The sequence below is a fragment of the Dasypus novemcinctus genome, chromosome 4, assembly GCF_030445035.2.
Source record: "Dasypus novemcinctus isolate mDasNov1 chromosome 4, mDasNov1.1.hap2, whole genome shotgun sequence".
Classification (NCBI taxonomy): domain Eukaryota; kingdom Metazoa; phylum Chordata; class Mammalia; order Cingulata; family Dasypodidae; genus Dasypus; species Dasypus novemcinctus.
In genome coordinates this window covers 66,856,798-66,872,537 of record NC_080676.1, presented here as the reverse complement: position 1 = coordinate 66,872,537, position 15,740 = coordinate 66,856,798, and the positions used below count along the sequence as shown (strand labels likewise).

Genomic DNA, 15,740 nt, shown 5'->3' with positions numbered 1-15,740 from the left:
ATCTTTTAAGAAACTCCAACCTTCAGTTGTTCCACTATTTGAATGGCACTTTTCTTGGCACTTAAACAAACCCTCAAATGGTTTGGCAGTCCTCTGTTTGCCTTAGCCTAGAAAGAAAAGCCACCCATTTCTTTAAACCTCAGTAGGATAAACCCAGTCATGCCCATTAAAACCCAAAAGATCACATCCAGCCCAACTTAAGTACTAGTTTACACCAGGAGAAGAAAACCATTTTGGTTTACTGGTTTCATATGACAAGTTTCCTTAAGTATGAACTACTGCAAATTCCATTCATCCTTGAATCAGATATTCCCATATTCTACTTCTTTTTTGCAGGCAGATACTTTAGCTAGCAATTTTTTTCTCTTAGGATTAGAAATTCATTTTAATTTCAACTATGAAAGCAATACCCAAAATTCCCAAATATTATTTCAGTGATAAAGGTAATATGATAAGTAGACCTGGTAGAAATAATCTCTTGGAATCTTGCTTCCATAAAGCAAATTGTAACACTCACAATTTCATTCTAGGAACAACTTATGAGAATTCTACACATATTTCCAGGAATTGGACTGTGCAAATCAAAAAGCATAAGCAGAAAAAAAAAAGGATAAATCTTGACAGTCAATTCTACACTGATAGGCCATTATATGCTCAGTAGTAAGTCACATTCACTGAGAAGAAATTTATTTTTCTAAAAGATAACTGGAAATCATGGGTACAGTCCTAGAATCAACTCAGTTTTCTAGACAATACAGAGAAATGTTTCAAATCACCACTCCCAGAAGATCAGGAGATTTACTTTGCTAATTATAGTATAAGTAGGCTTACATTGAAATTAGAATTCATCCCCTATACATTTACTTTATATAAAATAAGATGACCCAATAATAAATTAGAGGAAGTTAGCCTGTGTTTCAAAGGTGGACCAAAAAATTCCTAAGGTAGTAACAGGCTGTGGATCAGAGATTTTAAGAATAGGTGGGTCAAGGACTTTGGTTTCCTATGCAGTTCATCAGAAAAGGATTCCTAAACCCACACCCCAACCCCAGAGGAAATTTGTTTTCACCATAGTAGTACTTAAGTTAGGAGTGAGCTTTGGATGGTTAACCCATTTTCTACTCCCAAAGAAGGCTGGAATCTCAGCTAGTACTATGAGAAAAGAGAAGCAAAAACTGAAACTGACTACCACAGTGGTAAATTTCAGTTAAAAAGCTGACATTTCTTAATAACTCTTCAATAATCAAAAACTAAACAGGGTATACATAAAGTGGCAACATGGCTCTCTTGAGGATTTTGTCTAACATTTAAAAGAGTATTTTGGAGAAGGCAAAACACAACTTTGAAGCCATGCAGATCAGAACTCAAATACTGCTTCTGTCACTTACAGGCTAAAAGACCTTGGATAAGATTATTTAATTCTTTGGGCTTCAGGTTTCTCATCTGTAAAACGAGCATAAATATTCTGAGGACTAAATGAGATAAGGTATACGCGAAGGGAAAGAGTGTCTGCCACTCAATAAGAAAAAGTTCAATGAAAATTATAATCAGCAGCAGCATCAGAGTCAATGAATTCTTACAATTAGTTATTTTCTCTCTTAAGTATTTCTTCCAGTCAGGTTCCACTAAGTCACAGGTTAACATTGAGCTAGTCACTTTTCCAGTATAGAATCTAAACTAAAATATGCCATCATTACTTCCGCTTATGAATCTTTGGAAATGTTCCCTGGAAAGGAATTACAATACAAGCAACTGCATTTCTATAATTTTTTTCTAATCTCATAGGTCCAAGTGAGGGAGAAGATGTTTCCCATATATACTGAGGGCCTGGGTTAAGGGGAAATCAGTATGTCTATAATGTTTAATAAGTTCAGTCACTTCCAACTTTTTTCAGTTGAATGCCCAGGATTAGAAAGCAAGTAGAATTATATGTGAAGGTTATGTGTTTATAGTTTACTGAATTAGAAAAATCATCCAAGTATCACCATTAAGAATAATAGGAGGGTAGTTAAAATTTAACCAACAAATTAACATGTAAATTAAAATGTTTCATCTACTAAAAATAGATGGAGTTTCCTGTCGGTTGTAGAATTACTCTAGTAAAAGCTTTCTGCCAAAACCACAAGATATTTCGGCATCTTCATGAAATGTGGCTATTTCTTGCCCAGGTTATAGACATATAATGTCTTTACTACAGCACATAAGATACCTCTCTGAGGTACAAAGAGCCCTGTTCTGAAGTCCAAAAAACTGTCAGAATTTTAGTCCTGGTTCTGTCAGCAGCTTACCATGTGACCTTTAACAATCACTTTCCAAGTCAGAGTTTCAATGATCTGACCTGTAAAGGCACAGTCTATATTATCTTTGAGAAGTCATCCATCTTAGATATTATATAGTGGAATGAAATATAGTTGATTCCATGTAAATCACAGACATTTCTCTCAGATACAAACACATCATCTAAAAATGTGACAATCACAGGCTATATGAAGTCTATCCAATAAGATATCTGATGTGCTAACTTTTCCCTGCACCAAATACATTTTCTTTGCTGTTGTTCTTGCTTTTATTGTTTATATCATACAAAATGATAAACATCTGCTTTTATCCAACTGAATAATAGCTTTAACACCAGTAAATCTTAAAATAACCTTTCATCCAATCTGATGCTTTATAAAAAAGGTAGGCTCTATCAATGCTCACAGAACCCGAGGTATCAGGGTAAAATAAGATCATGTTATCAGTAACCAACTGTCCAATGATTACAAATGTGGAATGTGCCATTTACTAAAAGGTTTTCCTGAGACTAGATGATCAGAGTACCGTTTGGGAAAGCTAAGACTTTTTATGTTCCAAAGTCTTCTCCAAGATCACCCAAATTTTAAGTTCAACTAGAATGTGTTCAAAATGCCCTAGACTTCTCTATGTGTTGCTACTGCAACTGGCTTCAGTATACTCTACAGCATACTTTATTATAATACAGTTCGCCACAGAGGAAGTGAAAGAAAATCAGGAGCAGCCTAGATCTATAAACAGGAAGTCAAGCTAACCAAACACCTTTCTGCTATAAAGACTTCTCTTGCCTCACTTATTTCATAAAGAATCAGAATTTACTTTGGTCATTAAAAAAAAATTGATATAATACCTACGTAAAAACATAAATTTGTTTTCATAGGATTGTTATGTTTTTAAAGCACTGTTAACATCTAAATATACCATATGAAGCTGAAAGAGACTAAATAATGTGTCCTAATTCAGAAAGCCATTTTAAAATAAGTATGAATTAAACCCAAAGAAAAAACTGGGTGAGAACAATGATTCTTTTTATTTTGCTGATCATATAGTCTTTATCAAGCATGAACGTAATAAATTTATTCATTCAAAAAAATGTTTGGGCACTTGTATGAGCTATTTCAGGCACTGAAATATAGTAGTGAACACAACCCACATGAAACTGACCTTGAACATTCAAGAACGAGCATTCTATAAATGATGGCTATTGAATATATATTTTTATTTAAGAAACCATTTCCGTCCATCCCAAAAGCAAAATCTCTTGAGCTGACTCTTTTGCTCAAGTTTTTCCCTCTCTTTTCATTATACACCATTCCAAGTTTGCAATCTATACATTCATCTTTTTAGTTTCCAGCCAAAAGCTTTTAGATTCTTTAGTTATCTTCTTACAATCAAGAACTTAAAAAATACTTGTTATTTTTATGTATTTATTTGAAACTTTGTAAACACCTCCTCCCCCTTTAACTAAAAGTAGAAGTAAAGGAGAATATAGTATACATAAAAATTCTGATTGGAATCCAATTCCATCTAAGAAACAAAATAGATCCTCTGTTAATAACAATAAAATGATACTACATCATCTCAGAAAATGTGCATGTAACTAAACAGGTAAGATCACTGCTACAAAAGAGACTAATTGTTTTTAGGCCTTGAGTTGATCTCGATACCAATAAGCCTCTGATAGAAATTCAAGAGATACAATAAAAAGTAAAATGACTTGCTCCTAGTCCCATCTTCACAACCCCAGGAATTTAGGCAAATGATCATAGCTCTTATTCCAGTGTCATTAGATCAATTAGTTATGGTCAGTTTGCCCCCTGAGCACAAGTTCATAGATATTCTAGCTAGTTTTCTGGAGCATCTCCTATGTATAAGGACCCCAAGAACTGTTGAAATAAATTAGCTACCATTTTCCTTTTGAGGGAACTAGCAGGTCAATACATGGCTTGAGGCTTGGATCTCAATGAAATGAATACGTCAAAGAGGTTGAAAAGATACACAGGAAAGAAGCAGGATAAATTTAACAGAGAATCAGCATTTGAGTTAGGCCTGGAAAGAAAGGCAGGAATAGGCTATGCTTAAACAGTCGAGAAGGATACACCAGACAAAGGATCAGGGTTAGGCCTCACAGGAATGATGGTGTGGAATAGCAACATCATCAAGAGACTGAATGTATACCACTGAGTTTACAAAATGTTTTCACATTCATTTCTTAGTTAACTCTCTCTGCTACCTCATGTGCCATGTAAAAGGAAATTGGAGCTTAGAAAACTGAGTGCTTTTTCTGAGCCCATACAGCTTTTAAGTGGTAAAGAGGAGAGGTGAATCCAGTTCTTACAAGTCTAAGTTCAAGGTACCTTCCTCTGAAATCAATCATTGATATCCAAACTGAATTTCAATTTGGATAATTATTTACTGTATCAGTAAACAAGAGCCAATGCTAGAAAAGCTAAATCTGGAAGGAGCTCACTTAATGAACTGATGCATAGCAGTAACATACAGGGCAAAAAAGTAGCCTTCTATAGACACTTCTATTTAAAAATGCAAGAAAATGCTAATTATATTACATACTGATGATTAGGTAGGAATTTGAAATTTGTGCATTTCTGAACTCCCTTCAATTGTATGAATGTGCTCAACATCTGTTATCTGTGATTTACAGAAATACATAGGGAAACCCATAAAATGGGAACAGAAAGAAAACTAACTAAATAAAAATAGCTTGATAAACCAAATATGCATAACTAAGTGAAACCCCAATGATTTCTCCCACATTCTATGGAGCAGATTTCAGGTTTCTTTAAATAGTCAATTATGAAATAGAAAAATTAAGAACATCAGGACAGTCTATGGAAATGAGGTACCCCTTAAGTTTTAAGTACCAATGAAAACTTGAAATTTATAACATCAGAAAAAGTTTTCTAACAAGATCTAGTGTGGTGAGCTTGAATGCCATTGAAACCAACTTCCCAGAATTCAGGGTAGGTTAAACATACAATAAACAGGAATTTATCGAAAACTCCATAACCATTTTTCTTTACCTCCAGTCTTTTCCCTCCAATGTACATGGCCAAAAGCTCTGTGAAGCTTTAAATGGGATAACTACAAAAGCAAAAGAAAAGGAGAAATGCTTTGTGGATACATTAAAGCCCAATTCGAAATAATGAGGTGTGACCATAGAAACCTGGGAAAAAAATAGAAGCATACATGGCAAGTTACAATCCAGCAATCACTGACAGGATAGGAAAACTTTTGAAGACAAATACAGACATTGAGAATAAACAGCTCTTTCCAAAATAGCTGCTGGCCTAGACATTAGGTTATAGGTTATGCAGATGGGAAGAAGAGTCTAGGAACAAGGATCTTAAGAGTTCCTTCTTTCTCTCTCTCTGCTTCGGATTTCCCATCTATACAGCAGGGAGTTTTTTATGATATTTGCCAACCCTAATATTTTATAGTTATATACAACTTCAAAACATGAAAGAAAAGGTTAATAGTTTAAGGCATTTGGTGAAAAGGTGGTATACAAAAGTTAGTGATTGCAATGCTTACTAAAAGTAAATCTTGTGGGGAGCGGATGTAGCCCAAGTGGTTGAGCGCCTACTTCCCATGTAAGAGGTCCCAGGTTCAACCACTGGTACCTCCTAAAAACAAAACAAACAAACAAATTAAAAAAACAACTCTCACTGGTGAGCAGATGTAGCTCAGGGGTTGAGTAACTGCTTCCCATGTACAAGGGCCTGGATTCAATCTCTGGTACCTTCTTAAAAAAAAATCTTGGGGAGGGGGCAGGGAATAAATCATGGACTCCTCTATAGTCAATAAGAAGCAAAACAAATTTGATTGTTGATGAAGCAGTGAAAACAAGAAATGGTATCCTAATAAGTTATTTACACTTTTACTATATGCAGTTAAAAGTCCTAGAGTAAAGTTAAAGGAAAACTGACTCATTAGAAAAACAAAAGCAAAAAAAGTCCAGGGGAGACTTCCCTGGTATTTGTCACTGAGGAGCTATAGCAAAACTTGAAATGCTTATCACACCAAGCCTTCAGAGTTTTTGGTAAATCAGCCTAGGTACTTCTATGCAAGTTTCCAAGAAGATCAACGGACACTTAATTCATGCAAAGGTCAAAAACAAATTTTGAACAGAGCCAGTAATTAAGAAAAAAAAAAAGCAATTATTTTTAAACAGTTAAATTGTTGGACACTCATGCACTTTACTCAAGAAAGTCCCACCGATTCTCACTCAGAGTTGGCTGATGGCATACTTTTATTTTACATAAGATTTCCACCTAATTAATTAATTTTTAAATGCCTAGAAATTTTTTCTTGAAAAAAAAAAAAAGAAAACCAAAAGTCAAAATATAAGTATATGCTTTTAAAAGTCACTATAGAAGTAATAAAATATGCTGTCACTTTTAGAGTAAAAGCTAAATCAACAACAGTCCCTGAGGGCACCATTACATTATAGCAAAGGTATGATAATTGGTGTGATGATGCCTAGAATTTCCAAAAAAAAAAGGCTGAATGAAGAATTCTTTTTAAAGTCTCAGCCAAAATGGTTGCAAAAGAAGTGGGTGACAGCAAACTTTTCCTGAAAAACACCCTGAAAAATATTTTAAATTTTGCACACCATAGTCTTTGTCACATTTATTTACCTTGGCCTTTGCAGCATGAAAGCAGCCACAAAAACTATGTAAATAAATATGCATGGATATGTTCCAAGAAAGTATATTTATGGACTATGAAATTTGAATTTCAAATAATTTTCACGTCACAAAACATTATTCTTTTGATTTTTTTGTCAACCATTAAAAAATGTAAAAACTATTCTTTGCCCCCCTACCATACAAAATCAGGCAACGGACAGGTGCAGGTGGTCCACAGGCTGTAGTTTGTAGACCTTTCTTCTTAAAGTAACAAATTTCAATACTAGAGGGAAAAAAGAAGCTGCTCATTCTTTAACTCATTTCTAAGAAATTGGAGTAGGGGAGAGTCCCTGCATTAAGGTGACCACAGTGTTCTCAGTCAGTAGTTTCTAAATAACCACTGTATAAGTCCCAAGTGTGTAATCCACTTGTAAAAGCTACAGAGTTCTAGGACTATCCCCAAAAGATGTTTGCTAGTAAGTATGGGTAAGAATGTGTTTATAATAAAGCTCCCCACATCATTCTGATATTGAGCAACATTTAAAAATGACTGACTTATACATCCAGAATACATAAATAACTCTTGAAACCCAATAATAAGACAACTATTTTTTTAAAAGGGACAAAGTTTAAAACAAACACTTCAAAAAAGATGGCAAATAAACACATGACAATAGGCTCAACATCATTCGTCATAAAGGAAATTCAAATCAAATCCACATGAGAGGCCATTACATACCCAGTAAAACTAGAAAAAAAAGGAAAAAAAAAAAAAAAGACAAATATCCAAGCAATACCTAATGCTAGAAAAGCTGTGGAGCAATTAAAACCCATGCATTGTCAGTAGAACTGTAAAATGGTATAGTCACTTTGAAAACGTTTGGCAGCTTCTTATAAAATTAAACAACATTATTTACTATATAACCCAGCAATCCCACCATAGGTACGTACCCAGGAGAAATGAAAACTTATGTTCACACACACACCCCCAAACCTGTATGCAAATATTTACAGTGATTCTATTTATAACTGCCTACACTGAAAACAAACCGAATGTTCTTCAGTGAATGGGTAAGCACACTCTGCAGCCACAATGGAATAAGCCTCAGCACGAAAGCAACAAATTTACTGATACAGACAACAGCCTAATACCAAATACTTCAGGCTAAGAGAAAAGTAGTCAGACTAAAAAAAAAACACTTACTGTATGATCCCATTTATATGACATTTTTGAAAAGGCAAAACTATAGAGGCAGAAAATAAATCAGTGGCTACCAGGGGCAGAACATGTGGGAGGGAAGAGATTGAAGAATTTTAGGGGTTATGTAATTGTTCTCTATCTTGATGGCTGTGGTGGTTACAAGACTATACACATTTGTCAAAACTCAGAACTGTTAAACAAAACAGGATAAACTTTATTCTACATAAATTATACTTCAATGAACCTGACTCTAAACAAAAAAAATAAACTAAAAAAAAAAAACACATGTTACAAAGTTTTCAATATTTTTATGACAGTGTATGGTTATCAACTAATAATCCTGTGTACACACAAATATGTTAATTTATTACTTTTTATGAAACACTGGCAAAAAGTCATTAATTTTTGTCATATTCTTACCTTTAAAGTAATATCTGGGAAGTTTTTAGTCAGTGCCCCATGGTCTCCTCCTTTTTTTTTTTTTTTTACCTATGAAGTTGTGCTGTTTCTTAATTCAAATATCTGGGAATTGATCTAAATCTCCAAGATCCTTCCGAATATAAAAATCAATTATCCTTTGTAGGTTTTATCCAAGATCTAGGGTATCCTAATTTTGCATTTTTAACGCACAGGACACCCTTAAATGGGTCATCAGTCAAAAATATTAATTTGATGGCACTTCCAGGGTCTACCTCTGAGATTGCAAATATAGAAAAGGTTTTATTTTTTTCCTATGGGTAAGGATGGTTCATTTAAAAATACACATCTGTATTTAAAGAAGTGGGATTTCAAATAGGGTTTTCTTAAATTTAATGGAATATATAAATATATATATATACAAATAAAATCTGATCTCTTTATAAGCAGCAGAATATCATATTGTCTTCTGCAACTGTGATAAAATTCATTTAGCTCAATAAAAACTGCAACATCCCTAATAATAACTGAGGGAAAATAAGGGCCTATAGTTTTCTTTTGAGTTTATTTCCCTAACATGTTTCATCTCAAAAGTCGTTAAGCTTTTAAACATTAGTCCTTTTAGGCTAGGGGTATACCATGGAAGAAACACACTTTTTGCATGTTATTTTTCAGGTAGAGAACATTCAGACAGGAGTGCTGACTTCCTGTAGCTTGCAAAAAAATTCATTTGCTGAATCAAAACTAATACCTAAAAAAATGCTTTTCATTAAAGAATAAAATAAACTTTTGTTAACGCATTAGCATCCACACCAAACATTATCCCTAAAATAACCAGAAAAATCTCTGCACAATTGTTTTGTCATTCTTTCTTTCCATTCTACTGTTTTAAGCACATGACCTTATTATTGAAACACATCAGGAATGAATCTTATGTATCTACAGAACAATTTAAAAAAACAGGAAAAGAAACAGGAGGGCAGAGAGGGAGGAGAAAAAATGAAAGGAGGAAGAAGGAAGGGGAAAAGGGAGACAGAGAACAGGAGGAAGTAGGGGAGGGAGGAAAAGAAAGGAGGAGGGTAGAATGAATTGTGAATATTCACAGTTCTAAAATGCTCTAATTTGAGAGCCCAAAGTGTGCCAGTGCCTAACTGTTGAGACTCAGTGGTTCTGTATAACTCATTTACACCTCATCTCTGACCCTCAGATTTTCATCTGGAAAGGAGGTTGGGTTGGCCTAGATCAGTGGTTTTTTAAAGGTTTTCTATTTTGAGATCCCTATACAAAATATCAATTAACTACAATTTTCCACATGGGAGAAATTGTCCTTTAAGTACCTGGCAGCTGAAAAAGATATTTAATGATTTCAGAAAAGCTTTTTAAGAGAAATTTTAGTTTACAAATAATGGCCACATCCATTTGGAAAAAAACAAACATTTATTCAAGAAATTACTGTATGCCTGTGTATAGCAATAAGCTGAAAAGTTTTATTTTCTCCACTTATGTGACAGGCATTTTTGTTACACATATGAATTTAGACAGCTCTTTAAAACTCTTTGTACTCCACACACAACTGCCTTTCTAGCACAGTAAACAAGATGATGTCCACAAACGACAGGACATTTTTCTTGTGGAACTACCCTCATATGTCACATAGCAGAGAAACAATAAATTAAAAAAAGAAAATCTGTATCTAAGATTCCTTTCAGGTCCCAAATTGTGTGATTTTGCTTTGCACTTAAGAAAAAAATTAAACCTATGATTCAAGTAAAAACAGAAACCTCAAAACATCATTTTAGAAATGTTTTTACTAAAATTCTATCCTTAATGAGCAGCTCCAAGGCCAGAAGGCAGATTATGGAATTACTTTTTTTCACTTTCTATGTTACGTATCCCTATGTTGGATTAATGCTGTATACAAGAGGCATGTACAAAAAATAAGCAAAAAAAAAACAAAAAACAGTAACATTTTTATAAGCTTCATGTTGGCGTTCTGAAATTCTGAAATGCGATACACATAGTTAAAGGTGTTCTTTCTGCCTTTTAAGAGTGTGTACTCTAAGGAGAAGGAATATGAAATAATTACGCCATTTGCTTTGGTTTCCTGAAACAAAACAGAGCATCTAATAATGTCTTCATTCATTCATTAATTCATTCATTAATGCATTCAAATACGTACCTAATATTTGGCGGCTATGTGAATGAAATGAAGCCATATGAGGGTAAAGAAAGCTAAATAAGACACAAATCTCAATGAGATCCAGTCATGGTTGCACTAAAGCACAAAAACCAACTGCTGTTGAATTTTGAAGAAAAGGGACAATGAATTTGCCCTGAAGCCAGATAATGTGCATTTCGCAAACACTGCAGTCACTTTAGATGGGAAAAGTTTTAGGTCTCTGGGGTTATTTGGTTAACTTATTCCACCAGAAACAATTTTGTATCTTTCCCCTTTAAGGTTAAGGATTTATGCCATCAAAACAACCTTGGAGTCTCCTGGATCTAAATGCATTAACACTTTCTACCTATGTTTCCTTTTACAGATATTTCTGAACATGTATTAAATTTTATATTTTACTAAAGAAAAAGTATTTGCTCTCAGACATGCTAGCTACCTATACTTCAAAAAATAAATCACTCTTGGGGCCACTGATTTCAGATGTGAAACATACACACACACATACATACAAAGTTAACTAACTTTGGATAGCATATAACTTTCGATCTAAAGAATACTGAGAATATATAAAAATGAAATTTGGGTAACTGCTGTAAGGAAAGAAAGAAGGTAGGCACTTGTAAAAGATGGGAGGGTTAGAATGTAAATGTTAAGTGACTAAAAGTGGAAAAGTTTTAATGTTTAAGAAATTGATAAGTAATTGATAAATGGTACAGAAATTATTTTGAAGGACAGGGCAATAGTCTCAGACCAAAACATTATGATAGTATGAAATCTCTGCTCAATGAGGAAACAGGATAAGATTACAGTGATGAGGGGGCAATTAAAAATAAGTAATGATATGAGAATCTGACTGCTGAGTACAAAAAGGGTAAGTGAGTCATCTTGACTGCTGTTTCAGAAAGACTCAGTAAAGAAGCTAAAATTGACAAAAAATCTAAGATATGTCAACTGATTACAAGAGTTCATTTTCAGAAAAGCATATTCCAAGTTCTGAATTCTGAACTAATGCACTTTTGTAATATTGTTGGAACCTGCCTGTGCATGTCACATTTCAGTTATATATCTACTGATAACAAAATGACTGGGGATTATTTCAAATCTTACCGCATAAAACCTTAAATGTTTTGAAGGAATAAAATTATTCATGAACACTGCAACAGTATTTTCAATTTTAAAAGTATGCAAATGTTCCAAATGCTAATCAGAAATAATAATGTACATGTTGACATTTAGTTTACAATTCTTCTTACCTACAAATGAACTCAAAAGTCTCCCTTTGTCTCCTATTTTAAAGAAAGATTTCCCATGATGTATTAAAAAAGACTGCCATAGTCCAGGGATAGGGTGTGGAGATGGGGTTGGGGGAGGGAAAAAGACGGGAAGTCTCTCCAGAGGATGAAGAACTTTAACCTCCTTAAAACTAAGTAAGCATACATTGGATTTTAACTTAGAAAAGATTGTCAAATATCCCTTTTCCCTGATGTCAACAATTACCCATGACCTTTGTTTAGATGTTCACAATAAAGGTCACAAGGCACCCCCAGCCCCCTAAAGAAATGTCAGTTCAAAGGGGCAGATACTGACTGCATTAATATTCTCAATCTCTATTGGAATCTACCCCCATGATACCAAATTATAATTATAAATAAGCCCACCAAAGGTTCAGATTAAAAAGAGTAAAGGAGGAAAACAGATATAGGGATTTAAAAACTGGGGCTCAAAAATCTGTGCCAGAACCTTAAACAAATTATTAAACCTTCTCAATCTTAATTGATTTTCAGTATTAAGAATAGTTTCAATGTTTGTGCATATCAATGTCTGTTTTACCTAGATCATGGGCACCAGCATTTTATTCTTTTGAATCAATGTCTAAAAGATACACTTTATATTAGACTTGAATACTTCCCAGACCAAAACCTTCATTACTATTAGCAAGTTCCTAATATTATGCATCATTTCCTCCGACGATTTTGGAAACAGAAAAGTCAGATGCTTACAATAAACAATGATAGTCTCAACAATTTCTAACAAAAATTTGATTTTGATTTTACTGATTCAAAAATCAATAAATATTTATTTAATTCTGACTTAATGAAGATATATGAAAGAGTCACACTAAATTTCCTTACCACTTCAACAGTTTATGTAAGCTTGATTGCCAAACACCATATTAGGCAAAATGGGAGCCAATTCAAATGTGTTAAATTCTAAAGTTCAGGATTGGAAAAATCTTGCATTTTGAGATAGGAAGTTTTTGTGCAACTTTTTGAGAAAGAATACACTAGATAAATCATTCCTATCTTGGTAAGAAGTCAAAAGACCTAAGGGTAACATAAATGCATATACAGAAAGTGAGTTTTTCAGTTCACTGACACCGATAGGGGGACTAGGTAAAATCACAGCACTATATAATAAATACTCCAGTGTTCTACTCACCATTCACTCGAAAGAAGTACTACACACTACACAAAGATGACTTTTTCTCTAGAGACACACACACACACACACACACACACACACTGAGCTCATAACCAAAAAGGGAGGTACAGCCAGACAATCTCTCAAAGTGATGATTTACCTTTCTTATCACTGGAGCTGGAAAGTCTTGAGTGATTTGAAAACTATATTTACATGTGAAAGACGGCATCATCACCAAAGCCAGTCTAGGAAAAGTGGGATTGAAAACTGATAAAATCGCAGGCCTCAGCTATAACACCCTTGAAGAACAATAGGAGACCCAGCCCCACTAAGGATTCTACATACAATCCTCACTGTTTCCCAGTGTGAGGAACTCTAGGAATAAATGACAATCAAGCATCATTTACTTATTTTCTTGGGATTTCTGGATTGGCCAGAGTACCCACAAAATCGTCGGAATCCAATCAAGGTGACAAACACCCAGTTCCAAGAGAGCAAAGATTCTTGTTTTCAACTTCACTTTCCCAAGACACCTCAAGCCACAGTATTCAAGTGAAACAAATGAGACGCACAACAAAGGCTGCAGTTGTAAGCCCTGATAGCACTGTAGAACTTCTAAGTCTTCTAGGGCCAGAGAAAAGCCAAAGGTAGGTAACTAAAGGTTAAGGTGGTTCAGCAACCTAGGTCTTGGGGCAGCTGATAAAGACAAGGGAAGACCAGGCTAGTACTAATAAATCTTTATTTTCCTGGACTTCAGTACAGGGCACTATTAAAAATCAAGGTCAACAATCTCCAGCTTCCCTGGCTCACTGCTTTTTGTAAGAAAATGCTTAGAGTGGCTTCCTGTCTGCCTGGCAGGGCAATGCCGAAACTAACTTTTAAACCTTGAATAAGGAAGGAAACTCAGCCAGTCAGACACTGGGCTAGAAAAAGCACAGCGAGGAGGGGGAAAGAGTCATGTTTCAAAACAAAGGCTCCACAAGGAACTGAATGTCAACCTCTCCCCACTTCCTAGTCTCCAAGCCAGGTAGTCAAGGCCTTGATTTTAAAAAAATTAATAGGTCACGCTTGTCCAGCGCTTTAGTTTTAACTAAACGCTTTTCCATGAACTAGAACATTTGCACAACCACTTGCTGAGGGTGGTGCTACCTTCACCCCACCCCACCCCCTTACGGAAGAAATTAAAGCTCAAAACGTGACTTGCCCAAGGTCCCACAGCAAAACCTAAATTCGATTCCCTTCACTTCAGGCTAGGCCAGCACTGGGGGCGGGGCGGGGGGCGCTGAAGAAATTACGAGACCCCAGCCCTGAGATAACCAGACCTGGGGAGGGGCGGGACCGTGCGCACCCTTACCTTCCTTGACTCCCGGCAGTTTGGACTGGTCGATGCTGACTTCTGCCATGCTGGGCCAGGGTCCTGGCTGCCCCCCACCGCCCGCTTCCCGGACGCCGCTGGCACGGAGAGGGGCTAGAGCGCGCAGAAACAGCGCCCGACGCGGCGCAAAGTCCGGGAGCGCGCGCAGGCCCCGAGGAGAAGCCGACCGGACGGCCGGGTAAGGATCGGGGACAAAGGCGGCAGGAGACGGTCCCTGGCACGAGCCAGACGGCGCAGCTTCCCCACCGCAGCCACCTGCTCCTGAGCCCCCGGCCCCAAATAGACCAAGCCCGGAAATGGACCCGGGCCGTCCAGTACGGAGGGAGAGAGGAGACAGAAAGCCGGGCGGGCGGGCTGGCGGGCCTGGGTGGGGGGAGGGAGAGGAGGGGAGCTGCAGGTCTGTAACCGCAATTCCGACTGGCTGGAGAACGAAGCGCTGCTCTCACGGCTGCCTCCTAGCTGTGTCCTTTGTACTCGGCTTTGCGCCTGAGGCTGGGGCCCCGCTGTGACACCGCCCTTGGGATCTGGCCCCCCACCCCACCGGAGGGTGGTCTTCAGTTGAAGGCTTTATGTCCTGAAGGCCTCAACAAAAAGGCCCCAGGCATCTCCCAGAACAGAACCGTTACTGTCAGCGGCGTAGTCAGCATTCTGTACTGCAGTTCTGGGAATGAAATTTCTACAGAATGTTTATTGTATGTCCATATTAGTCACTCTTTTAGCACCCAGGATTAGAGGGAAGCCATATATGGACATGAAAAACCCCTAATGTAACCTAGAGATAGGGGAATGGGTGATAAAATCCCGGGTCAGTTTAGAGAAGAGAATGTTTACATCAAGCTGGGGGAACTGAAATATTCATCAAAAACGCACTATGTCTACCAAGCGTGATGTTAGGTATGGGTGTGATAAAGATGTGTCAGACATCTCTCTTATAGCATGTCACACATTAGCCCATAATTGTGACATTTCTGTCTCCTGGAAATAGACACACAACCCTCCTTGTCTACATCTCCTGGCAACAGCACTCCCTCCCTTCCTTTGGGGAATTATCCCTTACCCCCACCTCAGGGCAGGTTCCTATTCGAAGCATGTGTAATCGAAAATCATCCCCCACTATCGTCACCCCATCACCCTCTTCTTCCACCCACCACACATTCATCTAAGGGATGGGTGCCAGACCAAGACGGGTCAAGAATACTTTGC

General features: G+C 36.6%; 1 protein-coding gene across 3 annotated transcripts in view; it reads right to left on the bottom strand.

The window, feature by feature from the left end:
• CCDC50 (coiled-coil domain containing 50) overlaps positions 1 to 15,192 on the bottom strand; it is an 83,063-nt gene extending 67,871 nt beyond the window's left edge. The window contains exon 1 of one of the 3 annotated variants that reach the window (XM_004460844.4): positions 14,517 to 15,192. In XM_004460844.4, the coding sequence (XP_004460901.1) occupies positions 14,517 to 14,565 (49 nt within the window). In that variant the 5' untranslated portion in view covers positions 14,566 to 15,192. The remainder of the gene's footprint in view (positions 1 to 14,516) is intronic. The other 2 variants (XM_004460841.5, XM_058295540.2) reach the window with 2 other exon arrangements.
• Positions 15,193 to 15,740: the final 548 nt, after the last annotated feature.